Source organism: Chelonia mydas, chromosome 9 (assembly GCF_015237465.2).
Source record: "Chelonia mydas isolate rCheMyd1 chromosome 9, rCheMyd1.pri.v2, whole genome shotgun sequence".
In the NCBI taxonomy this organism is placed as follows: Eukaryota; Metazoa; Chordata; order Testudines; family Cheloniidae; genus Chelonia; species Chelonia mydas.
Window position 1 is genome coordinate 15527381 of NC_057855.1, and position 27749 is coordinate 15555129.

Consider the following 27749-nt stretch of genomic DNA (forward strand, 5'->3'; position numbering starts at 1 on the left):
GGACCCTGTGGAGACCTGAGATTGGGAAGTGTATTGGTGTCACCCTGAAAGAAGTAACCAGGCTAGTGGAAGCTTTAGGCAGGCTTCTGGTGTCAGGGCTCTGAGCCAAAGCTGCACAGCACAGAAGAACCCAGTGCCCTTTAACTAACAGACTCTCTAGCTTACATAACAACTGTGAACAAGCCGCTGTTCTTATGAATTTTGCTGTATTCTTTCCATAACAAGGTGAGCTGGCCCTTTAAGAGGACTGAGGTCAGCTGCACCTGTGCCACACTTAACTCACCTCCTCAGGCAGCGGGAATGAGTGCTGACGTCATGTGATGGGGCACATCTGAGTAAGATCAGTCCTGGGGGATAAGAACAGGCTGTGGCCAGAGGGAGAGCAGATCTGGGAAGGTGAGACTTCAGGGACCAAAGAGACCTGGGAGTTGGTGCTCATCAACTGTGGGAGGACAGGGAGTTTAGGAAGAGGCCTTGGGAAGAATTAGCGCTGGGTGAGGCTATAGAAGCTAAATAACTTGGCTGTTTAGGGTTCCTAGAGCTGGGATCCCATAGTAGAGTGTGGATTTAGGATCCCCTATACTGTCATCTTCTAAGGGGGGGGTTCAGTGACCCCTGCTATTAAGAGGAGGATGGGGAGATTGTGCATACTGCTGCCTAGTGAGGTGATGTGGTGACCCTGTGAGCTGGGGGTGGAAAAAAGGACTGACTAAAGCCCAAGAGAGCTAGAGCAGAGCCTAGGAGAAGGGCAGGCTTGGATAAGTCTGTTGCAAAAGAGAAGAGCCCCTTTGGAGGGAAGGGCTGTGTCCCACAGGACTGGGGTGAAAGACTTGCAATGGTTATGTTTGGACTTGGTTTCTACCCCTGGAAGGGTGGACCTTTTGTAACTTGTCTGGAGGGCCAAGTCACCTCAGTGACCTAAAGTGCAGAATGTTGGTAGTTCCCCTGAGAGAAGGAAAACTAGTGTGTGCTAGGAAGGTCTACACAGGCCAGTTAGTGCACAATATGGTAGTGCATACTAAAATGTACACCCCTCTGGTATGCACTAAAGCATCCTGTGAACAAGTCCTTAGGTTGCAATTTTCAGCCTGACATGAGAACAGGTAACTGAGCCATTGCACAACTCCCTTGCTGAACATGATGCATAAAACTACTTTCAGTGCAGAATATAAGTGGCAGTTTAAAAATGACTGTATTGTATTAAACTGCAAGCAAGGAGAGCATACATGCCTTCTTCCTGAAAAAGCTACCACTTTCTCTCTTTCCTTTAAGGGATGGGTGTCGGAGTCCTTACTCACGTTGGTGAGGAATCGCTCAACTGAACCATCCCACTGAAGCCAATAGAACTATCCTTGGGTGAATACACCTTACTCATGTGAGTAAGGGGTACAAAATTTGACCCTTAGTCTATGTTTTGTGCCCAGCCCAGGTTATGAGAATTAGGAAGAATTAAAGGTGGGGAAGCTAGATTCTGATTCACATACCACCTGTTTCCTGGTCTGAGATTAGTAGCTCATCAAGTTGACACAGACATTGCCCTCCAGAAATCTCTGAATACTTTTTTGTTGTAGTAATCACCCCATTATCATCACTAACAAGACTGACAAATCTGTCACATCCGAGCTGAGCTAACTGTTTTCCTACTTACCAAGAGTACTTAGCTTTACAGTAGTTGTAATGTAATTTATGCTTACAAGACAAAATATAAGTTATCAAAAGATTTAGATAAGAGCTCTTCATGCTATAGGCAGAAAAATATCAGCCACACAGACTAACACCTCTGTGAATGGATCCTAATCAGCTGCTAAAATTACTTATTGCACTAAGATATTGCCTCTTTTTGACCCAGAGAGCTAATCAAATTCTGGGGTGCTGGGGATATTGCAGTTGGAAGTAGAAATTTATGGAGTCTGGGGTCTTTTTTTTTTACGCCATCTTGTTTATTTACAAGAAATGTAGGAAGTCCTGCTTCCCTGAATTCAGGAGGAACCATAAAAACAAAAGAATCAGTTTTCTTATCTTATAGCCCTAAGTCTGATTAGACAACAGCCCCCAAAGTGCGCTCTCTAGCTTTCCCCAGACTCACAGGCTCCTGCTTAGCTTTCTTGCTTTTATGCCTCTGTTTTTCTCTGTTCTTATCTGTCCCCAGTTTCTGTGTCTTCTCTCCCACCCCTGCCCCCACCTGGGCACAATACCCAGTGGAAGCCCCCACCTACATGGTGCTAGTTTCTGGGCAGTTTCTGTTAGCCTTTGGTTTAGGTGCGGCCCCTTAACTGTTTCTTACAACTATCTTAAGTGAAAGGTGTGTTCACACATCAGCTTGAGCGAGGTTTAACTCGGTTTACAACAATCTATTAAGCAGGAAATCTAACTGATACAATCAGAGATGGAACACATTAATTGCTGTCTGATAGCCAAAAATAACAGCATTGCAATAGCCCCTCTAAGATTAAGGCCTGATCTACACTACAGAGTTAGGTCGACATAAGGCAGCTTATGTCGACCTAACTGTGTAAACATCTATACTAAAATGTTCCTCTTGCCCGTGTAAGTCGCCCACTATGCTGAGCTAATAACTCCACCTCTGGGAGAGGCATAGCGATTGGTTCGATGTAGTTAGGTCGACCCAGTGGCTGTGTAGACACTGTGTTGCTTACATTGCCTGTGGCTGCCTTTGACGGCTGGACCCCTGCTGCTCCGGGGCTGACAGCAGGAGCCATTACAAGGGACACGAAGAGGCAGTTTAATTACTGTAGTGGCTGTAGGTCGACCTAACTTAAGTAAACTTAATTCTGTAGTGGAGACATGCCCTGACCCTGAGATTCTACCGTTTCTCTTTATTGTCAGTTACTTAAGACTGCCGTAACATAACATTTATTTTGATCTATGTATGTGGCTTAGGGCTGTGAAAAAATTTGCATGCTAAATGACATGGCTAGGTCGATTTAACCCCGGTGTAGACATAGCTAGGTTTATGGAGAATTCTTCCATCGACCTAACTACTGCTCTCAGAGAGGTGGATTAACTATATTGATGGAAAGACGACACCTTCCATTGATGTAGGAAGCATGTATGCTACCGCAGCGTAGTTGCTACTGTGTCACTGTATCACTTGTAGTGTAGACAACTTTATAAGCATTGTGGTTTAAAAAAAAAAAAAAAAAACAGCCACCCAATGCTTTCCTAACTTCAACTTGGCTAGCAGAGTTTTAACCTAGAGCAAGATTAGGGTTTGTTTTTGTTTTTTTTAAAACAAGATTCCAAAAAAGTATTGGAAGTATTAAAAAAAGTTTGTGTGTGCATGATATTAGGTCTCGTAAAACTGCAGATTAACAGAGTTTGGCAATGAAGTCTCCATTTATATGCAGAGGAGGTTTACCATTGCACAGACCATGCAAGCTTCTCCATACCTGTCAATATAACTCACAGACTGAAGAACGGCAGTCCATTAGGGTTTGTCTCTACTGCAACCCTACTGTTCCTCTTTTTTCATCAAGATAGCTAATTTGAGTATTTCAGTATAAAGCCTAATAGAGAACAAGCACAGGTAGCTTTTAATCATGATGTAGCTAGTAGGTATCAACACCAGGTGGTGGTATAGGTGGGACCGTGATTAGCTACATCACAGTAAAAGGAATAGTGCCTGGTCTCCACTAGGGCTTAGCTAATGCAAGTTAGCTATCTCGATAGCAAAGCACTTTTTTTTTTTTTTTTTTTTTTGCAGTGACGATAGTGTGAGGCTGACAGACTCACTACATAGGATGCTGAACAGACATCTGTGAGTAAAGATTTTTGATCACCAATTGCCCAACTTCAACCTGAACAAGTGGACTATGGGTAAAGTTCCTTAGCCCTTTATTGCCCCTTGAACAATCTAATCTCCAAAACTTTAACAAAAGTTTTCAAGTGATTTACTGCTGTAACTCACCACTACCATAGCTTTTCAAAACTACCTTTGGCAAGTAATTTGTCCTCACTGAGGTTCAGTAAAAAACCCCCACAGGAAACACAGCTCCAAGATCGTGCACAGAGCAGAATATTGCAGAATATTTTTACTGAGAGTCTTTGACAGAGTTTTTCAAACTGGCAAAAATGCATGGTATTCCATTTAATATGAATCTTACCAAGTACAACAAAGGGAAAGGTCTTTTTGTCTATCATCTTCAAGAGGGACAAGGAACCTTGAGGCTCATATGTAATGTACAGCACATCTGTGTAATCTCCATAAAGTTTTTCATGGTGATGGCCATATTTCAATTAGCCTTTTCAGCATAAATGCCTCCTTTACTCTTCATCTTTTTGCCTATGCATATTACTGTAAAACAAACATACACCAAAATAAGTCCATCCCTGCTTCTCCACCAGAATAGCTGAGTGCAGGCAGTCAGCCTTCCCCTGTTCAGCCTGTACTCTTGTTCTAGAAAGGGGAAAATTAATCAAAGCTTAGGGAGTACTGCTGGGTGAATAAAGGATTTTTCTGTTTGCTGGCAATTCTGAAAAATAAAATAAAAAGTACCCCCCAAATCACTTTTGTTTGAACCAAACACAATTTATTTATTTTTTTGGAAAATCAAAACATTGGAAAAAGATTTTGGAACAAACAAAATGTTTAATTTTGATTGTCTTGATTTCTGAACATTTTTAAATGTCTTTGATTCTATTTTAAATAAAACTCAAGGAAACGTTGGGAAAAAAAAGAGTCATTATGAAATGAAACCAAAACATTTCATGTTGAAAACGTCAAAACAAAATATTTTGATTACTTTTAGATTTTTTTTAAAGGAAAAAATTTGGTGAAATTAACATAAATTGCACAACATTTCCATGATGCTGAATCTGCATTTTTTGCCCCCCAAAAAGTTTTGATCAAAAATTTTTACCCAGCTCTATTAGGAAGTGCATCGTGACTCTATTTAAATATTCCCTTTCACAGGGCCTTCCCTAGGGAGGAGTGGGGCCAGAGGCGGAAGGGATGGATTAGTCTCTTCCGGGACCGACTGCGCTGGCCAATTGCACTGGCCCATGGGGCCTCCCAAAGCACAGGGACCAAGTGGTCACCCCGATTTTCCCTATCCCAGTGGTGGCTCTGCCCTTTGATCACATCTACACTACTGAGTCAAACAAACATGTTAGTCCCCCAACAAAACTCAGCTCATGTTTTAACTGTGTCTCTGGAAATTACTATGCGAGCATTAGTTGCAATGTAGATGGGACTTGTGTGTTTTACAGAAATATCGTTTATTGTTTAGGGATCTTGCTTGTCTATTTTGGTCTTGTATGGATAAATCAAATGCTGTTCATGCCATTCTGGGCACTCCCGATCTAGGTAGGAACAGCTAGCCATGCAGCCATAAAGGGGTGAGAGAGGAGAGGGTGCATGTATTAAGTATTACTCAGCTTGTGGCAGCAGGGGGGGGAGAACAAATCTCTGGGCTGGGAGGAACATAACCTAGCTGCCAGCATTGCAGAGGCAGGGAGTGAAAGTGGTGGAGGCAAGGGGTGGAAGACGATGGGGCAGCAGGAACTGGCAGAGCTGGGGGAGAGATGGATGCTTCTTCCCTAACGTGCAATATTCGTGCTTTCAAAAAGGCTAAATAGAATCTGGAAATCTCTTCCCCCAGCATTCACAATCAGACCCTTTTTATAATGTTTTAATAAAATAACTGCTTGTGTGTTGTTGGGGGCTTGTCACCCCTGAATCCCTCCTCTGATACTGGCTGAACCAGGTTGGTGGTCGTCCCCATTGCTATAGTGGCGTCCTGGCACTCCTCAAAGAGATCTTGAGAGCCTAACAAGATCTTAGGCATCTCCCAGTCCAGCTACTCAGGTCCGTGGTTGCCCAGTCCATGAATGTAGTGTTATTCTTCCTTGCCCCTCACCACAGAATTGCATCGAACCTCCTGGCTATCTAAAAGCACATTAGGCTGCATGGAAGAGCAATCCCTGAGGGTTGAGTCAAGGTCTTCCCCGAATGGACAAGTTCTGCTCTGCACTGGACTTGCTGTTAGTATTCCAGGCCCATTGTACTGGATGTTCAGTCCCTGGATCTTATTCACAACGCTGCTCAAAATTAAGTCCATCTCAAGTAGGTACTTGGACACCCAGCTGTACACCAAAAAGGTTCTCTTGATCCTGATATCCAAATTCAACTGGGCTCGATAATCACCAGTGCCCACGGGATGGCTTCAGGTCAGCTGGAAGCATATTCATAGGCAGAATTTTGAGTCTTCACCCCTTTGTACTCTTTATAGAAAGTAACAATGGAATGGCAAAATAGAAAGGATTCTGTGACTCGACTGAGCTCTTGACCTTGAGAAACCCATCCCTGCTGGATAAAGCAGAGCTGCAGCTAGTGTAAAAATCTTACTTAATCAATACTAAATATCTTCATCTTTCCATTCATTCCTCAATTGTGATAGTGAAGAGGCTGGCCTATATTCACACCGCTACCAGACTTCCTATTTACCAGTGAAACTCTGTGTTTCATGGGTTGCTGTCTGTCATTAATTCATCTTTCATAATTGTGCCCCAGAGAGGGGGAAATTCTAATGTACCTTAAACATCTCCTCATTTTCTAATTGTTATTGTTGTCTGCTCAGATGATACTGAGGTGTCATTTTTGATTGTTTGTCACTGAGTTATGTAAATCCCTGAGGATTCAACCATGACTTAAAACGTCTTCCCTTTTTAGCAGTCTTTCCTTGAAGGCCACTTGCTCCTCAGATTATTTAATTTTTGTGTTCTTGTGACAAGTGCTAGACTGAAAGGCTACCAGCTTGAACAGTGACCCCAAACAAGTAACAACCAACAGAGTACAAGGACTTTCAGTCATTAGCGGGGCTGGATTCAGCCTGGTGACTGAAAAAAACCTTCAGTCCTGCACCAATTGCCTGAGTCATCCAAACTCCAGTGTATTCAATCATTTGGGAAAAGACTTGATAGCTAGTTTGTGTGGAGTGCATATGGATAACTGGCTATAATCTTTGGTACCTGGGAGTAGGAATGAGGTAGGGATTTCCCTTTGGACTGATCTCTGAAATTTATATTCCACTTGTTTTTTGGGGGAAATACTTACCTGAACCAAAGTGCTGGATCTGAACACCCTTAATTTTCCATTTTGAGGTGGATGGGGGTGGGAAGAATGGACTCAATCCAAATCTGGGATTCAGCTTTTGGTGACTGGCCCTTACCTCTATAAGAGAGAGAACCCAAAAACCAGTTCTAAAAACCTCTGAACTTAATGGGGAGTGTTTGAAATCTGAATTTTGTACCCTAAGACCACAACTGGTAGAAGAATGTCAGTAGAAGTGTTCTACAGTCCTTTGTTAATAATATGTCAATTAGAGAGCCTAAATGACAGGGCAGAATGAATGGTGATATTTTTTGATGCGCTATAATTATGTCTTTCCCAGGATATTCCTGCAGGCATGTTAAAATTGGAAAGACCTGTCCCATTTTGGATTCAAATGAAAGTATAATTTTAGAAGTAACCTCATAGCAACATTGCTGTAATGATCTGAGCGGAGTATATTCACTCAGACCATTTCACTTATATTTTACTGCTGGTATTTTTACAAGCTGCTTAGTTAACTATCTATGGGAATCTATCAACACTCAAAGATATTTCTGCGTGTCTGCTTTTACGTAGCTAGGCGAAACCTGAGTATTCATTTGGTGCCTTCTGGTAGGTATGAGCTAATAAAATCTGTATATTAATTCCTTCTAGTCAGTTTTTCCAAGTCCCTCTTGCCAAGGGCCCTCCTCCAGTACAGATATTTGATATAATTTAGAATGTCTATCTTAAGAGTTTTCTGCAGCTGACCATCACGATAGTATCTGGGCACAATTATAGGCCAGCATTTATTTTTGGACATACATCTGCATTGCAATACTTCTGGAATCAAAACTCAGTAATTGTGATGGAAAGGGAGTGTCATACAACAACATCATCATGAGATTTTAGAATATTCCCAGCAAACCAATTCCTTGGGAAATAAACATTCAGTACTGCTATGGGGCACTCCAAACAATACAAGCAAACTCAGCACAGTTTTCAAATACAAACCACCTCTGGAGCTCTAAACTCTCCAGTGAGATTCATCCTTTCTCCAAAATGAAAGGAATCATTTTCAAAGTCAGAGCACATCCAAATTGCAGGGAGAAGAAACAGAATGCCAATGGCTCAAACACTTTCAAGGTCAGAAGGGACCATTGTTACCATTGGCATGACCTCCTGCACATTGCAGGCCACAGAACCTCACCCACTCCTGAAATAGATCCCCTAACCTCTGGCTGAGTTATTGTGGGCTCTGAGAGGGAGTTTGGGTGCGGGAGGGGGCTCAGGAGTGGCTGCAGGCTCCAGGAGGGAGTTTGGGTGTGGAAGAAGGTGTGGGGTCCAAGCCGCACTTACCTGGGGAGCTCCCCAAAAGCTGTGACATGTTCCTCATCATAGGTGTAACCAGGCAGCTCTGCGCACTGCCTCTGCCCACTGAGGCTCGTGGTTCCCAATCAATGGGAGCTGCGGAGCCGGTGCTTGAGGCAGGGTCAGCGCATGGAGCCTCCCAGGTCACACTTCTGCCTAGGAGCTGAGGGACTTGTTGCCACTTCCGGGGAGCCAAATGGAGCCAGGTAGGGAGCCTGTCCGCCTCGCCAACCGGATTTTTACCAGCCTGGTCAGCAGTGCTGACCGGAGCCGCCAGTGTCCCTTTTCAAATGGGGTAGGGTTGCCAGGTGTCCGGTTTTCAACCGGAACTCCCAAGTTGCCGTGCAGGAAAACCTTGTCTCTTCCGGAACGGCCTGAGCTTTTTATATGTGCAATGCAGGTTCTGGGGCAGCTGAGGTGGTGGTCTGTGTTACTTAGCTGCCCCAGGGAGATACCGATGAACCCAGGAAGCTGAGTAACACAACGCTGCCTCAGCCAGCCCAGAACATGCATGGGACATAATAATAAGTAGGGCTGTCAAGCGATTAAAAAAATTAATCACACGATTAATTGTGCGATTAAATCGCACTATTAAACAATAGAATACCATTTATTTAAATATTTTTGGATTTTTTTACATTTTCAAATATTGATTCAATTACAACACATAATACAAATGTACAGTGCTCACTTTACATTTGTTTTATTACAAATATTTTCCACAGTAAAAAACAAAAGAAAGTATTTTTCAATTCACCTAATACAAGTACTGTAGTGCACTTGCTTTATCATGAATGTTGAACTTACAAATGTAGAATTATGTACAAAAAAAACCTGCATTCAAAAATAAAACAATGTAAAGCTTTAGCGCCTACAAGTCCACTCAGTCCGACTTCAGCCAATCGCCCAAACAAGTTTGGTTACAATTTGCAGGAGATAATGCTGTCCACTTCTTGTTTACAATGTCACCTGGAAGTGAGAATAGGCATTCGCATGGCATTTTGGAGCCAGCGTTGCAAGGTATTTATGTACCAGATATGCTAAACATTCGAATGCCCCTTCATGCTTCAACCACCATTCCAGAGAACATGCGTCCATGCTGATGATGGGTTCTGCTTGATAACAATCCAAAGCAGAGTGGACCAACGCATGTTCATTTTCATCAATTGAGTCAGATGTCACTGGTAGAAGGTTGATTTTCTTTTTTGGTGGTTTGGGTTTTGTAATTTCCACATTGGAGTGTTGCTCTAAGACTTCTGAAAGCATGCTCCACACCTTGTCCCTGTCAGATTTTGGATGGCACTTCCGATTCTTAAACCTTGGGTCGAGTGCTGTAGCTATTTTTAGAAATCTCACATTGGTACCGTCTTTGCGTTTTGTCAAATCTGCTGTGAAAGTGTTCTTAAAACGAACATGTGCTAGGTCATCATCTGAGACTGCTATAACATTAAATATATGGCAGAATGCGGGTAAAATAGACCAGGAGACATACAATTCTCCCCCAAGGAGTTCAGTCACAAATTTAATTAACACATTGTTTTTTTTAATGAGCATCATCAGCATGGAAGCATGCCCCCTGGAATAGTGGCCAAAATATGAAGGGACACAAGAATGTTTAGCATATCTGGCATATAAATACCTTGCAACGATGGCTACAAAAGTGCCATGCGAACACCTGTTCTCACTTTCAGGTGACATTGTAAATAGGAAGCAGGCAGCAGTATCTCCCGTAAATGTAAACAAACTTCTTTGTCTTAATGACTGGCTGAACAAGTAGTAAGACTGAGTGGACTTGTAGGCTCTAAAGTTTTACTTTTTTTGTTTCTGAGTGCAGTTATGTAACCAAAAAAAAATAAAAATCTACATTTGTAAGTTGCACTTTCATGATAGTATTTTTCAGTTCACCTCATACAAGTACTGTAGTGCAATCTCTATCTTTTATCATTTTTACAGTGCAAATATTTGTAATAAAAATAAAAAGTGAGCACTGTACACTTTGTATTCTGTGTTGTAATGGAAATCAATATATTTTAAAATGTAGAAAAACATCCAAAAATATTTAATACATTTCAATTGGTCTTCTATTGTTTAACAGTGCGATTAATCGAGATTAATTTTTTTTGAGTTAATCGCATGAGTTAACTGTGATTAATCGACAGCCCTAACAAGAAGCAAAAACTTCCCATTCAAACCCTGCAACCGGCGGCCGCAGCTCCACCAGGGGAGGCTTAGCCTGCCTGGCCTATTATACTTACCACCCCCCAGTGCCAGCTACAAAAATTGCCTTTTTGTTATATCAGATGGCAATTTTTGTCTAGTTGTAAATGCAGACAAACATTGTCTCGTTTCATGTGGTTTGACTTTAAACTAAATTGCCTTGCAGGCAGAAGATGAGAGGTGAGGTGACTCTTACTACTGACTAGCATTTGTAGTAAAGTCTCATGTTAAAACAAAGCAGGAAATAGTTTGTCAATAATAAATCATTAGCAGGTGTCCTGAGGAGGGAAAGGTTGAGAGGGGACTTTAATGATGTTGTTTTCTTCAGTGTTATTAGTACCTGCCTGGTAGGATTAATGTCCAGCATTTGCTAATGTAGGTCAAACATAAATGATTGCACTTGAATAGTAACTTGAGAAGAGGTTGCTGTGAAACCAGACATTTCAGCAGGGAGATCAGTAAAGTGGAAATGTCTAGGTAAGAAGATCAAGAGGATGATGGATGTTTTAAAAAATGTTTGGGAAATGTGAACTTGAATAACCTTTCTTTGCACAAAGCATAATTATATTTGTATGTACGAGAAAATGTGCCCCTTACTTAATTGGTAGTTTGTAGACTCCACGTTTTCAAGTCTTCTGTAAAATTTGTCAGCCCTGCATACTTTGGAAACCACAGCTTCCTTCACATTTTTCAGTGTAAAGATGATTTGGCTACATTTGTTTATGGGATGTATTATCAGAATTAAAGCCCTCCATCTGTGAGAGGAATTGGTGGGCTCAGTTCAGGTCCTCATTTATAGCTTCTCACATTACAATCCTAACCCCCACCCCATTGCAAATGATTCTAATTGCCACCCTTGTTGCCACTCTCAGCAGAGAGGCAAATAAATAAATGATCATGGGAACAGATTAAGCCCCTTGTGCCTAGAGGACAGATTTGAGGTACATAGGTTCTGCCTACACTAGACTTCTTTCAAAAGATTTCCCACTGTTGCTATTACTGGTGCAGCTCTATCAATGGTAGCAATGATGGTGCTGGGGTAGACAAGCTGCCAGGGTTTAACTATCCTAGTCAGAATAGGTCTAGATGGCTTGGTTTACACCAGTGCTTTCACCACTGCTACCCCTGAGGGAGCAGAACTGGGGACAGCAATGGTGCATTGATTTCAGTGGGAGTTTTTTCTGAGTGAAGACTGCAGTATCAGGCCTCCAGCAAACTGCTCTCTGCAGATGGACACCTGGACCTAAATGGAGCCAGGGTTTGCAGGATAGAGGCCTGTGTTTGTATATTGTGTTTATTTTTTGGAATGCCTCACAAATAGTTGCTAAAACTGGATGAAAAACTCTCAATATATTCAAATTTTAGCAGGTGAATCTGATTATTTCAAGAGTGCAGTTAGCAGAAAAGGCATTGAAAAGAACATTAGTGCTTTCACAAAAAGGAGATGCATGTCATAAAAGGTACTTAAATAATTGAAGAAGAAAATGAAATAAAACTTTGAAACTATAGATTTGTAAATGAAGGTGTTTTGCTGGGCAAAAGAATAATTTTGCCAAGTAGACTGTGGTTCTCAGTGCTATCTAAAAGTACAATTTTACTCTCGGTGGAGACTAACCTGAATGGGAGAGGTGAGCGGGTATGGGCAGGCAACAGACACGGTCTGTCACTTCAAAACACTGGAAGCTTTGATCTTCATCCTTAACCGTCTATGATCCTTAGAAGGGCTGACCTGCATATTTAACTTAAACTGTACTTCTAACATGTGGTTGACAGCTGGAGGAGGAGGGGAAATAGCCCAGTGATGAAAAATACAAGTTTATTGCATAGCTGTAATTCAGATCCACCCAGCTCCTAATGAATCCTTATTGTTTCATACAAAAACACCAAGCAACATTCAGTCCTTGTGTAAAGCTGCATTAGGTTCAGTGGGATGGGGATTACATGTCTGCTTAAAGTTAGGCACATGTTTAAGTACTTTGCTGAATAAGGGCTTTTATTTTCTCTCTAGATCAAGACTGTTTTAGGTAGGTCTCTTGCCCCTGCCTTTCCACCCCCTCACTTATTCCCTCTCCTTGGCTGGCATACAAAATATTCCCAATCTCAATAAATCAGCTGTCACCTGTAGCCAAATATCTTGCAATAGATCAGTATATGCTCAGATTGCTTAAACGAGATACCCCAACTCCCTTTTTCATAAGGATTGCTGAAAAGTCTTTAGATGGGATGAAACTGGGGGTAGGGGAAAGAATGGGAGTTTCTACATCTAAATGGTGTGCAAGAATTAATCCACTCAGCTCCCATCCAATCAAACAGGAAGCACATGGCAAATCTCTGTTCACTCAGATGTTGTGGGTTAGTGCCTAGCATTCTAGAGGTGCCTTAACAACTGATGAAATATAGTTTTTATAGCTGAAGCCAAACGGCTGTTACTACCAATGATTTGATTTCAGAATTGCTTTTTCCCTTGGTAAGGGCTCTGAAGAGGATACTTGATATTCATTATTTGCACCGTAATGCAGAGCGCTCCCTGAAGTGATCACCATAAGTGGGTGCTAATGTGGCATCGTGTTTGGAGGTTTCATTTAGGGTGACCATACATCCCGTTTTGGCTGGGACAATCCCTTTTTTGAGCCCTGTCTGGGTCCTGACCTTTTTTGGCAAAAGTGGGGTGTGGAGGAATGTGCGGGGTGAGCAGCGATGCCAGCCCTCTGCAGGGGGAAGGCAGGGCTTGGGCAAGCAATGACATCAGCCCCACCCGAGGAGTGGGGGCAGGGCTCAGGCAAGCATCTCAGACCAGCCTTGAGGGGTGCTCGGGTGAGCAGCTCATGCATAGGTGTTGGAACTACGGGCACTGGGGTAGTTGTGGTTTGATGTGGTTTCCATTATATACAGGGTTTACAGTTTGATTCAATGGTTCTCAGCACCCTCAGTATACAAACTGGTCCAGCACCCCCTGGGCTCAGGACAGCCCCACACCGAGGGGTGGGGGAGGAAGGGCTCAGGCTAGCCTCACGCAGTGTCCCATCTTCCCTTTGGGAAATATGGTCACCCTAGTTTCAATGCATGCTTAATACGTGTGCTACTATACCTCTGAGGCAACCATCCCATTCATGGCTTTCTCTGGGTGTACTGGAGGCTACCGCGTAGCAGGATGCAATACACAAAATAAATGTTGATAACTTAATGCTAACATAAGGCTTTGTTGTCCCTAACTGGTCCCCTATGCCCAGGATTAAAGCCGCTTCTGTTCACATGGGACCTGATCCACAAACCAATTACAAAGTCTCCTATTGATGTCATTGGCCTCTGGATCAGCACCATGGATCCCACTGAGCTTTAGCTATGTTGGAGCACAGAACATTATGATCCTCATGAAGTAATCTAGAATTTGTACTTACCATGATCTGTGTGTAGATGATGCCATGCAGGCTGCTGGGATTTATGTATACTGAGCTGGCTAATCCTGGTAACAGCTGGGGTTCATCCTGTAAGAGGCTGAGTACCGGAGCCCCATCCAGCAAAACACTTAAGCGAGTGCTGAAAGTTAAGCATGTGAACAGTCTCATTAATGTTAATGGGACTACTCATGGGCTTAACTTTAAGCAGATTCTTAAGTGTTTCTCTGAAATTGTGGAACTTATCAAAATCATTCTTTAAATAGTTATTTCCCCCCTTTATTGAAAAAAAAGTTTTCAGTAGGAAAACACAGATTGAGACGTATTTAAAAATTCTTTTGATTAAAAAATTAGACAAAAATGGTCCAGCTGAATGCTGAGAAATGGAAACAACTTCAAAATAATTTTTCACATTTCCCCATTATGCAGCCAGCTCTAACATGAATTCAGGTTTCCCCAATATACCAGCTTTGCACCTAGGTGGATAGGGTGCAGTCACACCGATATGTTCTTTCATCTTCTACAGAATGCCTATGTGTCTGGCTGCCTTCTCTCCCAAGTTACAGACAAATGCCATTGCTGTGGCTTGTGAAAGTGTTTGAGTGGAAGCCATAGGAGACCTTTTCTCTTTGAACTGACCAACTTTATACTGTCAGCATTGCTTAGCAGAAGTGAGGGCTCCTGTGGTTTATGCCAAAGTGAAAGTAGACTAAGCAGGATAAAGCTCATGCAAGGGTAAATAATTACTACTTACTAGACAATATTACTCCAGATGTAGCTGTCAGCTATTGTACAAACCCTTGATAATCTTGGTTAATGCTTAAAACTTTCAAATCTAGAACTGCACAACCAATTATTTACCTGATTAAAAACAACATTTTGAAGGAGAACAAGTTCACTGTGTACCCCCACGTTAATCAAAACATGCTTTACCAATGACTAATATTATGACAATAGCATTCCAATAAGTGTGTAGAAATGTTTCAAGATTAGCGAAGATTCTGGTTTACCATATATGCTTTTGTCCCTAGAAGGCAGATAAATAAAATGAAATTTACTATTTCAAACACTTTTAGCAATTTATCAAATGAAATATGAAGTATCACTGAAAGAGTTGTGGCTACGTTTAAGTATATGTCAGATTACCAGCTCCATGCAGTCACACTCCATCACCCAGTGCACAGCACAGAGACAAGGCATCTGATACTTTCGACACATACCTATTGTAGTACAGGTAAACCCAAATTTGATTAACAATATTACCAAAGAGCCTTTCGCACAAAATCCCTTTGTATCCCCACAGCACAACGGGAGGCTGTTGGATTCTCCCCTGATTTTATAAAACCCCAGCAGTCTTGCCAACTCTTTTGATTTTAAGGCCAGGCTCATGACGTGATATTTTACTTAAAGCCTCAGCTCCTTGAGTCAGGTTATTACAGGAGACTCAACTTCTATTGAAAAAATAAAATATCTAGCCCTCAGGTTTGGTAATTAGAGCATGAAAATGTGACCCAAGTGTAACCTAAAAGGCTCCAAAACCAGAAGGCACATTTAAAAAAAACAAAAACCAACAGCTTTGTGACAGGGCCACTCACCTCACATGAGTGCACCTGTTGCCCAGGTGTGTCTACAGCTGCACTCCCTCTGCATTGTGCTGCTTGCGGTGACCCCTGCTGGCAGTTAAACTTAGGAGAATTTCAGTGACTCAGCCCTCCAGTTGAGTCACATACCGTCCATGTTCACAAACAAAACAAACCCCTCCTGGGGTGCAAGTCCAACAGGACTCTCTCACAGTACCCTGGGCTGACCTGCCTCTCAAATTGTCCCTTCTGTGGTATGGAGCATTACCCCCAGGGCTTCCTCCCTGGGAGCTTTTCGCCTGTTGCCTCAGCTCTCCAGTTGGGCACTCTTTATAGTTCAACCCCCTTCTGGAGTGGTATATAAAGTCCCACAAATGTTGACCCTGTCTCTGGGACTTCAGCTCTGTGGCTGTGGGCTACTTCCCTTTTCAGGGCTTAAGCCACTTCCCTAGTTGCTGGGGGGCAACCTAGGCCCACCCACTACTCTGGGTCCAGACCCAGAGAACTTATAAGTAGCAGCTTCCTGCTGCATCCCATTAATACTGTCTGCATTTCCTTTGACCACTTCCCTGTCGCCCCAGTGCCTTCACCCTTATCTCAGGGCTGAGGTTTTTCTTGCTAACCTTCCTTACTCCAGCCTGCAACTGCACTCTCCAGGAGCTCCTTTTATATGCAGCTGCTGGGCTCTGATTGGCTGCTCCCTGCAGCCTCTCTCTGATTGGCTGCTTCCCCCTCAACCTCTCTAGGCATCATGGAGGACTCACTGTGGCATTACACAGGGTACAATCTGGACTGCTGAACAGCTGTGTCCCCTCAATTCTCCAACATGGGGGGCCTTTTACACTGCTTTGCTATGGCAGCAACCACTTATGGTCTGCTCACACACAGCCTCCAGCATGTAAATAACTCCTAGCTATATGCTATGAGTGCTATGGCCAACCATTCTTGAATTACACTGCAGGGCAAAATCAGGAAGCTCCCAGTTCCAGACTTTCTCTCAGAAATGTGTGTCTTGTACTGTCCAGTCCTCTTCCGGACAATAAAAGCTCATTTAAGTCCATCACTATATTAATAGAAAATAGTATGCACAAATCTGTTATTTTAAATGGAGTTTCCCAAACACTTCAGTCCAAGCACACTGTTTAGATAAAACAATAAAACAAGTTTATTAACTGCAGAAAGATAGATTTTAAGTGACTACAAGTAATGAGGCATAAAAGTCATAATTGATTACAAGTAAATAAAAAGTAAAAGACTAACTTAACAAGCTAAGTGAATTCAAAGCAAACATCTCTCATCACATATTCTAGCAGTCCTATGGGCTGAATCGTTCAGTCACTATCCCTCCCTTAGTCCAACGCTGTTTCCTTTGTTCTGCTGCTGTTGTCAATGTTGTGAGTAGAGGTGGAGGGAGAGAGAACTTCGGAGGTCTGTCCCTCATTCTGATATTTTTTCCTCTTTTTTGAGAATCATCTCCACTTGGGGTTCAGGAGACAGAAAGTTTGTGGGGATGGGAACCTCCAGCTGCTTCTTTGCCAAGATGCAAATTTCTCGCTCACACCTTTATTCCTGCCAAAGAATGGCCATTTGATTTTGTTGGTTGATATACCCATTAAAACATATTGTTTTATAACTAAATAGAGCCTTTACATGACATTTGGCACAGATTTTTGCTACCTAGGAGAGTGTGCTATAACTACAGACATTTATACAAGTAATTATATAGCTTAATATTTTCAAATTCTTATTAATTAATTGTACATTTTTAGCATGTTAGAAAACAGTGAATGATATATTGCTTATTTACTAGATAATTAACTTTTTGCTTATGATTTGTGTCAAGCTGCATTAGGATGGCCAGTGGAATTTAATTAAACACACACAAACAGCATATAAAATTCATTTTTATTAAACAAAACAAGCCCTCAATAAAGTACATGACTTATTGTGCCATATTTATTATGCTTGACCTCAAAAGTTAAATGTTTTTCCCCTGTTCTTTCTTTATATAGAAAAGCAGCCTTTAACTCAAAGCTTTAGATTGAGGCTCATGGATTCAGTTTATTTATTTTTTATTTAAATGTGTTAAGAGATTATAATACATTTAGGCCTTAACATATTTTATATTAAATTCAGATTTCATATTAAACGGATTTATTTTAAAGAGAAAAATTTATTATAAATTAAATGACAAAATAAAAACATCCCATTTAAATTAAAAAAAAAACCCTTGATTTAAATTTTTTTTTTGTCCACCCTGTTTTCATAGAATCATAGAATCATAGAATATCAGGGTTGGAAGGGACCTCAGGAGGTCATCTAGTCCAACCTCCTGCTCAAAGCAGGACCAGTCCCCAATCAAATCATCCCAGCCAAGGCTTTGTCAAGCCTGACCTTAAAAAGTGATATGCAGATGCTTTGGGACTCCAATTTCTTCCATTGTCCTCTCCCATCACCAGGTGTCTCCACTGATGAAAACCAGCCCCTTCATGTGGTTCCCAGAGTTGTCACGCTATATATCAGCTCCCTATTTAAAGTACGTTTTTTTTATAGCCACCAAGCTGCACCCCATCAGTTTGGCTAACAAAGAGGTAGCATGGGTAATGGGTCACATGTAACTGCACTTGCTACATATTCCTAGGAGCAGCTCTCTCAACTTCATTGACTTCAGGCAGGGTTGCCACATAGCTAAGACAGAATTTTGGCCCATTGACTTCAGTTGGATTGCATAGGTATAAACTGAGAAGAGAATTTTGCCCAAGGAGTATAGTGAGAACTGAATGAGGCTTTCATGTTCTGTGGGACTCTATATAGTCACTGCCTTTAGGTGGCTGTGAATTTTATTTCTTCCTGAAATTTCAGTTTGATCTGAATTCAGCAAAGCTTTTCAATTTTTGACCAAGGTAGAATTCATAGAATCATAGAATCATAGAATATCAGGATTGGAAGGGACCTCAGGAGGTCATCTAGTCCAACCCCCTGCTCAAAGCAGGACCAAAGCAGAAATTCCACCAGCTCTGCAAGGTGAGGGCAGAGAGCGAGTAGCTCTGCACAGTAGCATATTTTGAATATGAATATTTGTAAAATGAAAACTGATGAACTCTGTTCTTTGAAGGCTCGCCCCTCAGGCAGGGAACAAAGTGAAAGCCTGAGCCTCCAGTTGATATGGAACTGCACCCAGGAGTAAAAGTCTGCAGGATCAGGCCTTAGATTAGGGATCGGCAACCTTTGGCATGCGGCCTGCCAGGGAAAGCCGCTGGCGGGCTGGGACGGTTTGTTTACCTGCAGCATTAGGGTTGCCGAGGGATGTGCTGGCCGCTCTTCCTACAGCGCCTATTGGCCTGGAATAGCGAACCGTGGCCAGTGGAAGCTGCGATCGGCCGAACCTGCTGACGCTGCAGGTAAACAAACTGGCTCAGCCCGCCAGCGGCTTTCCCTCAAGGGCCGCGTGCCAAACGTTGCCAATCCCTGCCTTAGATGAATTCATTAAATGCCTGATTTACATTGCTAGCCAGTTGTTTCCTGACTAGCAGGTGCCAAAATATAATGATAGTAAAGAGGGGCTGTTCTCCCACATGCACATGGGAATTCATAGAAGAGAATTGGAAAGTTTGGCAAAAAAGAGTGTAAAATGTACAGCTACCTGGTGGCAGCTGTAGCTGATTCTGTGGATGTTGTAGATGGCTATTTAATTTTATGTTGCTCAATGTAAAAGGAGTACAAGTTACGTGAAAACCACAGGTTCATTTAAAAAAAATACCAAGGCGTTTAAAAGAATGTTTTTCCTTTTTTTTTTTTCCTCCTGGCAGGTTGCAAAAATACCCTCCAATAATGAAATGAAAACAAGCTGAATGGTTACATTTCATGGAGGAGGGAAGATATAGTTGCAGCCAGCTGGAGCATGTCTGGGCCAGTGTCCCACTTCTTTTCTTTCTGCTAGTTTAGTGCTGCTCCAAGAATGCAGACAATGCTGTCTGTCACTGTTTCAGATTTGATTTCCACACTCAGAACTATACTTATTAAATGAAACCCCATTGTCAGGCTGGCACATTTCCCCACTGCTCTTTTAGGTTTTACTTTTGAATTGCTCCTATGTGCCTGGGTGCCATGCTCACATGCTGGAAATGAACTAGTGCAGTACGGAATAAGGTACAAATATGAAGGGAGAGCATTGTATTGTCTTAATCAAGCTTGTTGTATTAGCTCTGTATCAAATCTTCCAAATTTCTTTTGCAGTCTCATCCACAGCTAAGGTGCACATAAATCTTTGTTGAGGGTGGACTCAGCAATGAGGCAGGGAAGGATGGGTTTTAAAAGAGTCTCATGACTGATGGATCAATTAGGTGTTCAGCTGGAGGCTGGTCTGCAGGCAGGGTACTGACTGTACTGCTTGTAGGAGAAAACTTTTAGATAATCAGGGCTTGATTGTGCAAAGTGCTGAGCACCCAAGCCCTGGCCCAGCAAAGCACCTAAATGTGTGGGTAGTCCTACTGTCTTCAATGGGACCATTCATGTGCTGAACTCAAAGCATGTGCTTAACTGAGTGCTGGATCAGGGCCAGAATGTTCAGTATCAACAGGACTGAACTCTCAATGAAGAATAGGAAGTGGTTAACAGTGGTCAACAGAACAGGAAGTGGTCAACAGAATGCAGGAACATCCATCTGGGGAAATATATATTGGAGGAGAAGTAGTAACCATAAAAATAACAAAAGGTCAGTTCATGTCTTCTGAAAAATACCACGGAAGACAGGAAAATTATGAACAATATCAATAAAGCTCATGGGAAATACAAATACAAGAGATGTCCAGTGCTGTGGATTACAAGCTCTTTGGTCTTTTCAACCTCACTTTAAACTAGGCTCATGACTTGCAACCTTTTCATTAGGCTTGTAGCCTTTTAATGGCCATTGATGTGACATGATTCATTATTCAATAAGTGCCAACAGTGCCAAATAAGAAAGTGAGGTCCATGCTGTGACAGGTTCCTCCCAGCCTGGGCTCCCTTTCACACTGTACTGCTATGACAAGCTGCAAAGCCCTCCAGCCTGCACTTTCACCAGCATTCACACAGGTAGGGACACACCCAGCTGCAGTTACAGGCAGGCTTTCTAACCACCAGCTGTAACCTTGGGAGTTCAATACAAGCCTGGAGTGGCAAGTATTAATTTTAGAATCCTTGCAGGCCCCCACTTTCTGCACTCGGAGTGACAGAGTGGGGATTCAGCCTTGAGAGCTCCTAACTGCCAAGAAATTTGGCCTTGACTCCTAGTGCTACCTGTACATTAGCCTTGAGTCTTCCATGCTTTTTCAGAGACAGTGCCTGATAAATCTGCACACAAAGTAGGGATGTCACAACTTTAATGATGATTATTTTGACACCTGGCCTTGCTGTTCAGGTAACATGTCTGTGCCTGCATAGCTTTTAACTATACCTCACACTGTAACCAGTCAGAATTTCACAGTCATAAAGGAGGAGCGAATTCAAGAGCTTATACTCCAAGGGTTTGACTCCACTGAAGTCAAAGAAAAGGTTCCACTTGATTTCAGGGGGTGTTGAATCAGGTCCTAATATCACAGGCCCTTGTTGCATATGCTAAAGAAATATCCCATTTAGCTGAAATAGTATTAGGGCACAAAGGATACACAGGGCCACTTATTTATCTCATTTGAATGGGTGTAAATCTGGAATAGTTCTGTTTTCTTCAGTTGAGTTATTGAAGTGTAAATCTGGTGAGAGTGAGTTCAGGGTCTGGCCTAACCTTGAGCAGGTCTGACATGCCACTAAGTAAAGGGAAGTTGGTAGTCATAGCTACTGTGTTATTGGCAGTAATCCGCTTTCCCCATAATGATTGATACTCACATTTAAATGTCCAAATTGGAGCAGTCTTTTAGTGAGCTTGATCACAATAGCCAAAGAACCACAAAACATGACAAAACTTGAGCAAAGGTCTAGTATTTGTAGAACCAGATGGTACCACTCGTAGTGCAATGGGTCCTTGCAGAGAGACATAAATTCCTTGTAGGGAAAAGGGAACAAAACTGCATAACCAAGATAGTTGGTCCCTGCAATTCCAGCAAATGAATAGTAGCAATATGGACCAAGCAGGATGGAGACAATTGCAACAGCAAATTGAATTGGGGAGCCCATGATGCTCAATATGCCAAAGGTGAAGCTAGCTTCCCACTGAAATTGAGACAGAAACATACTATTACTCTTCTGACTAATGAGAGAAAAAAATCTATTAAAAACCTTTGACTAAAGAGAGTGGGAGATTTCCTATTACTTCACTTCTTTTCTATTCTAAACCCTCATGTGACCAGAACAAGAAACATACTGGAGGGGGAAATAAGCAAAATCAATATCATATATGCCACTTGCTATAAAAAATGATGTGGATTCTCTACAGGCAAGATGAATGTAGGGAAACCAAATTTTGCTAAAAACACTAGAACAAATTAGAGCAGATGTATTTTATTTCTGCATTTGTCATGTATCACAGAAAGACATAAATTGCAGTGGGCGGCCTTAACTTCCAAACTTGAACACTAACAAAAATCCCCATTTTAAAGACAGGAAGTAACTCTGGAACTAGTAGAATCACCAAGCTGGTAGAACGTTTAAAGCTTGTTCGCTTTAAGCCCTGTATAGTGTATTTGATCCACAATTTTAGTTGCAAAATATGCTTTTTCCTCTTGAATATATCATCTGGATTAACTCTGCAGTTCCCCTGACTTCTCTGCTGTATTTAGACACCATATTGAATAATGACATAAGCTTACAAGTGATCTTTGTGTTTGTCCTCTGTCAGCCAAAAGAATAAGTACACCAGCAATAACAGCCTGTGGATGAGGGAAACAGACAGTTACACCCGTAATACTTCGTAATGCTAGTAGTAATTTAAACTCTGAAATGCTTTGCAAACGTTTTAATTGTTATCATAACTTGATGGGCCAAATTCTGCCTTCATTAATGTTCATTAAACCTGCATCGCTCCCAGTGGGGTGGCACAGGTGTAACTGAGGGTAGCAATTAGACTGAGGTTGACTGTATGTGGTGATGATGATTTGGGAACTCTGTCTGTACAGCCAATGAATTCTGGGTCATATTATGAAGTTGTTACTGTGAAAATTACTGTGTCACTGAATATCTCTGGGTACATGTGGAGTCCACCATGGGCTGATGGCTTTTAGCACATACCCATAAGATTATGGACAATAGAGAGTTGTTAACCTTAATGACTCTGATTGCACAATGGGTATGCTAACAAGGTTGGCTGAAGCTCGGAGAACGAGTATACGCCAATTCATCAATAGGAAGTTGATGAGGAAGACCTGAGTGGTTACTATGCTGAATTCCCCACTGGAGGCACAACTCCATTTATGCTAAATATATCAGAAATGAATTTGGCTCACTGTACTCAACTTTTTGCCAGCCCATGAATCTTGGATCTGCCTGTATCTTTGCTCCTAATAATATATTGTTGATGAATGGAACCACCAAAGGCAAATGTGTCTGAAACAAGACTCTGAAGGTCAGAAGATCAGAAAATGGCATAATTTGGGCTCTCATTGCTGACACAGAGGCAAATGTATCAACAAGTTTGAAAACCCAGAACCTTGAGCAATATGGTTTTGTGGTTTGTTTCCCCTTTCTGGCATGTTAAATGTTTTAAGACCTAGATTTTAATATTTCATGGCACTTTGTATTTAAAATTTTTGATTTAGGGAATTTGAAAATACTTCTCCTGAGGCCGAGCCTGAAATGATAATCTTGGCATAGCCATAACATAAAGTTCTCATGGATAAAAGCAGAAACATCTGGAGTCATGAGTGGTAGTTGGCTAAATTAAGCAGAAGAAAAGCCACAGGCAGGGGATCCTACAGGGTTCTAGCCAGAATAAATTAGGCTACAAAATAAGAGTACTATTAAGAGCAATTGTAATACTGAGGCTGCACTATAAGATGAGGGCCAAACTCTTTCACAATCTTCTTTGTCAACTGAGAGGGGTTCAATTTACACTTAATGCACATGTGGTTGGTGGAACAAAGGAAAAACTGAAGATGGATAAAAGCAAGGGAGGGATTATACATCATGCTGGTTTAGCTCCAGGCAGATAATTTAAACTAGTAGATGATCAGTTTCCAGTTTGTTTTAAATACTCTGGCAAGAAATGTTACTTTCTATCCCAAAGTTTAAAATGCCATAACATTGCAGTTTTGTAAGCACTGCCATTTTGGTTTTTTTTTTCTTAATTCTTAATCTGATCCAGTGTAGCCAATGGGATTCTTTCCATTGACTCAGGGTCTGTTTTTAAAGGCATTGTTCAGCGTTGTACAGCCAAACTCCCTAAACAGGCTGCTGCCTAGCAGAATTTTCAGTCCTCAAGTAGTTGGCACTTAGCCACCTATCTCCCCATTCACTGCCTGGGGTCATGTACTCACCTAAATATGGAGGCTGCAGAATCCTGGGATCTGAGTACTGCCCTGCCTAACAGGACTTTCAACACAAGCGAGGCAACCTTTAAGTGATAGGAGACAGGTCAGCTTCTGTGCACCAGTGTCTGTCTGCAACAATTACACTGCAGTCTTACACCATGTTCACCTGTTGCAGCTGCTACATCTACAAGGCCAATTCCATTATCTAGTTCGGAGCTGGAGAAGGAAAAGGAGTCATATTCCTCTCCCACTGGAATCTCCCCTCAGCACTGTCAGTACCCGAGGCCACAGAACATGATGCACTCCGCCGCCTGCTCCTGCACTCCAGACATTCAATGGATAGAGAGAACGGTGAGTCAGATTTCCCTCCGTGCTGTGTAATCTGTATTTGTGCTCAATCTGTGTTCTTCCCATATACGCGTGCACTCAGCACCAAGTGCGTGATCCTGGTTTGACCCATCCTCCAGACCGTTCTCCATGGGCTGCCCATCAGTGAAACATCCTTCTACCACCATCAGCTCAAATTCCCTTCCCCATCCCCTGCCCCACACGGACCCAGTCTGGCCTGAGCCTCCCCTACCAAATGCCCGTAACCCACCAAAATGGTACACTTCCCATGACTTTCCCCAGCCCCCATGTACCTCTTTTGTCAGACCCTCCCATAGCACCCAATCACTTTCGTGTTACCAGACCTTACCTATCATTCAGACACATCTGTGTGTCTATTCCATCCCCCTTATGCAATCATCTTTGTGCATCAAACCACCTCCCAGCAGCCCCCTGTCTCTCACCTTCACCCCCCCGCCCCCAGCAGCCTTTCCTACTCCATTGAACCAATCTGCCTTTTACAGTTCTGTTTCCACTCGGTCATGACTTGGCCATAAGTGCAAGGCTAAAGTAAAGATGACTGACTCCAGTCTCAGCACATCCTACCAAACAGGCCCCTCACAAACAGTGGAGTGCCTGGGATGTCCTGTGACAGCTGCCACCAGGCTTGGAACCACTGGCTAGAAAATCTAAAGATGCCTGGTGGTTTGCACAGAAATACCCCCTAATGCACCATATCCCAGTCATTGTGGGGCTCAAGTTGGGGCTCTCAAGCCTTCCAGGCTCTCTCTACAGCGCAGCTGGGAGAATGGAAGTCCTGGAATGGGCTTCTCATGAAGCCCAGAGGCTGCCCCACCATGTGGGCTTCTCCGGGCCAGGAGCCCTAGGACATCCAAACCCCTGGGCCAGCTGATTGCCTGACTCCCACAGCCTGATGAGTGAACTGCCCTGAGAGTCAGGCAAACTGGAGAGCCAGCTGGCCCAGGAGTTTGGAAGCTCTAGGGCAGACCCTGTGGAGGGGTGTCTCAGAAGCCACAGACCTTGGAAGTCCTGGCAGCAGCTTGTGAAGCTGACATGATTCTTGTCAGTTTCACTGCTGCTCTTTTAGCAGCTGCAAGGGTCCATGGTGTGTATTTCATTTCCTGAGCTGGTGTTTCCAAACCAAACCTTTGTTGGAATTTCTGGTTCACAGGAAATAAATAAATAAATAGGTTTCATTCACACTTGGAACAAAACCAAATTTCAAACAGTTGAAAATTCCTTCAAACCAGAAATTCCGAGTTTCAGCCGGCTCTACTTAGCACTCACTGTCTGTCTCTGTACTTTAGGATGAATGGTGCTGGATCAGTGGGCAGGGCCAAACATAAGCAATGTGAAGAAATCTTTCTATTACCATGATATGGTATCTTGGCCATCACAATGAAAACAAATCTGATCATACATGTAACAACTTATGTGTTCACTAAATTAGCAATGGCATTACCAGCTTCAGGACTTGGAGCCAGAGTCTTCCGTCCAGTTTTAAGCTAACCTCCCTCTTGAAGGCAATGAAAAGTTCTGCTTAAAAACTGATGAAACAGCATAGTTCTTCCTTAGTTCAAGGGGCTGTGGAATCAGAGCTGAGGCAAAGTTGGAAGTTTAAATTTAGTGGCTTGGATAAAATGGGATCTATAGCTGTACCACCCTTATTTTCACTTTGCTAAACCAAACCCGCTCCATGTTTGTCCACATCTCTTTGTGGAATGTACCAGAGGAAGTGGCCACAAAAGCATCCCTAAACAAATGACACTGTTAGAAACACCCTAATCCCATCAACAGCAATGTTTTAAGTAAAGCGATACCCAAAACTGCAATTAAACCCTGGTGGAAGGAATAGGATGAGGATCACAGAACATAATTCAATCAGTTCTGGCATATTGTTTTAATGTAATTTATTATTTGGATCCTAACATCTGCAGGACATCAGTAACTCTCAAAAACGTCAGCAATCCAAGGCGCTCATAGTAAAGGATTTTTACTTGAGCATCTTTTGATGCCTCTTTTCTAGTAAATGAAGGTAGAAACTGGTGGGTGATTTCATGAACCAGGGAACTGAAGGAAAACTCCAAGCCCCCATCCTTTTAAAGCCCTTTCCTCAGGGCTGAATTATCATCAAAACAATCACAAAACCAAAAGCAGATCAACTGAAAAACACTGGGCAATAATCCCCCAAAGGCTCCCCACGCTGGAACCAGCTAGTAGGGAAGAAGGAAGGACACCCTTTAATTCTCCTTTTGACCCAGCTTCCCCTTCCTTTTACACTCTACCCAAGCAGCAATGGGACCAGCCTGGAACTTGTAACCCTTTACAGGCTGCAATCTCTTTACTTTGTTACAAAATTCTGCCCTATAACATACAGCCCCCTGCAATGAGCTGAGTTCAGTGGGGATGCACTAGGTGTAAACCAGAGCAGAATTTGAGTCTTAAACTATTATAGAGATTTCATGGGTCTGTGGCTGCATAATTTTTAACTCAAAAACTTGCTGCACTTGTATACATCTTCATGCATAGTTTGAAACCTAAAACATAAACAGGCTTCTGCTGAAACTAAAGGACATGAACCCAAGAGCAGCAAATCAGTGTGAGAGAGGAGCCAAATTCTGATATCACTTGCAAGAGTATATCTCCAGTCATGTTACTTCACATTGACACTGGTGTAACTGAAATCCAGATTTGGCCCAGAGTTGGAGAGTTTAGTTTTTGCTAGCAAAGAAAAATTGTGAGAGCCAAATATCCTGAAACAATCAATATCTTAACATTTATTGCAAAGTTAAATCTTATCAAGGAGTTGCAGGGAGCTCCTGTATTTAATTTAATGTTGAATACTCCAAGTACTTCTTTTTAAAGAGCTTATATTAATAGGAATCAAATTCAGACATGGTTGACTTTTCTTAGAATTTCAGTAACTTCTCTAATATCTTTTCCCTGCTAACATTTTTCTTGTGGCCTACCAAAGTTCCATTCCAGATGGGACAGGCGATTCGAACGCTCCAGCCAGCAAACCAAGGCTTATAAGAAAAAACAGGAAAGAAAGCAAAAATTCCAGAGAAAATGCTTATAATCCCAAAGGTAATAAGTGTCCCTCCGGTACCCTCATACAGGCTCTTTGTTTTCATTATGAGTCTCTCTCTCTCTCTTCCTCTTTCCCTCTGCTTGATTCACATCAAGGATTAGTAACTAAAGCCTAGTCAAAGACGTTTCATTATAAACAGAAGTTTCTTAGAGACTGTAGTCATGACGCATGCAGATTGTGTACCTACCATGACAAAACATTATTCTAGTTAACTTAAATTAATCCTACGTAGCCACAAGTGGAATCAAAAAGGCACCT

At 42.3% G+C, this 27749-nt stretch overlaps 1 protein-coding gene and 1 long non-coding RNA gene across 5 annotated transcripts; both read right to left on the minus strand.

Moving 5' to 3' along the window:
- Window positions 1-4068: 4068 nt before the first annotated feature.
- On the minus strand, window positions 4069-16254 carry LOC122461652. 3 transcript variants are annotated; one of them, XR_006283734.1, is made up of 3 exons: window positions 15630-16254; window positions 14038-14176; window positions 4069-4315 (listed from the first exon to the last, which is right to left on the minus strand). It is a non-coding gene; the product is annotated as an uncharacterized LOC122461652 (long non-coding RNA). The 3 variants fall into 3 exon arrangements; XR_006283732.1 differs by lacking the exon at window positions 4069-4315 and adding an exon at window positions 4733-6194; XR_006283733.1 differs by lacking the exon at window positions 4069-4315 and adding an exon at window positions 4733-6325.
- Window positions 16255-16820: 566 nt separating this feature from the next.
- On the minus strand, window positions 16821-27534 carry TMEM212 (transmembrane protein 212). 2 transcript variants are annotated; one of them, XM_043522967.1, is made up of 4 exons: window positions 27370-27534; window positions 22397-22456; window positions 21477-21800; window positions 16821-17183 (listed from the first exon to the last, which is right to left on the minus strand). In XM_043522967.1, the coding sequence occupies exons 1-4, from the start codon at window positions 27532-27534 to the stop codon at window positions 17178-17180; spliced, it is 555 nt and encodes a 184-aa protein (XP_043378902.1). In that variant the 3' UTR covers window positions 16821-17177. The 2 variants fall into 2 exon arrangements, with proteins under 2 accessions (XP_043378902.1, XP_037764973.1); XM_037909045.2 differs by lacking the exon at window positions 16821-17183 and having other exon boundaries at window positions 20749-21800.
- Window positions 27535-27749: the final 215 nt, after the last annotated feature.

Excerpts from the sequence above, each read along its gene's own strand:
- TMEM212 (XM_037909045.2), bottom strand. The coding sequence starts at position 27,534 with ATGAAAACAAAGAGCCTGTATGAGGGTACCGGAGGGACACTTATTACC. Across the intron at positions 22,457-27,369 it reads CCATCTGGAATGGAACTTTG|GCTGTTATTGCTGGTGTACT; the intron begins GTAGGCCACAAG and ends CCTCATCCACAG. Across the intron at positions 21,801-22,396 it reads GACAAACACAAAGATCACTT|TGGGAAGCTAGCTTCACCTT; the intron begins GTAAGCTTATGT and ends TCTCAATTTCAG.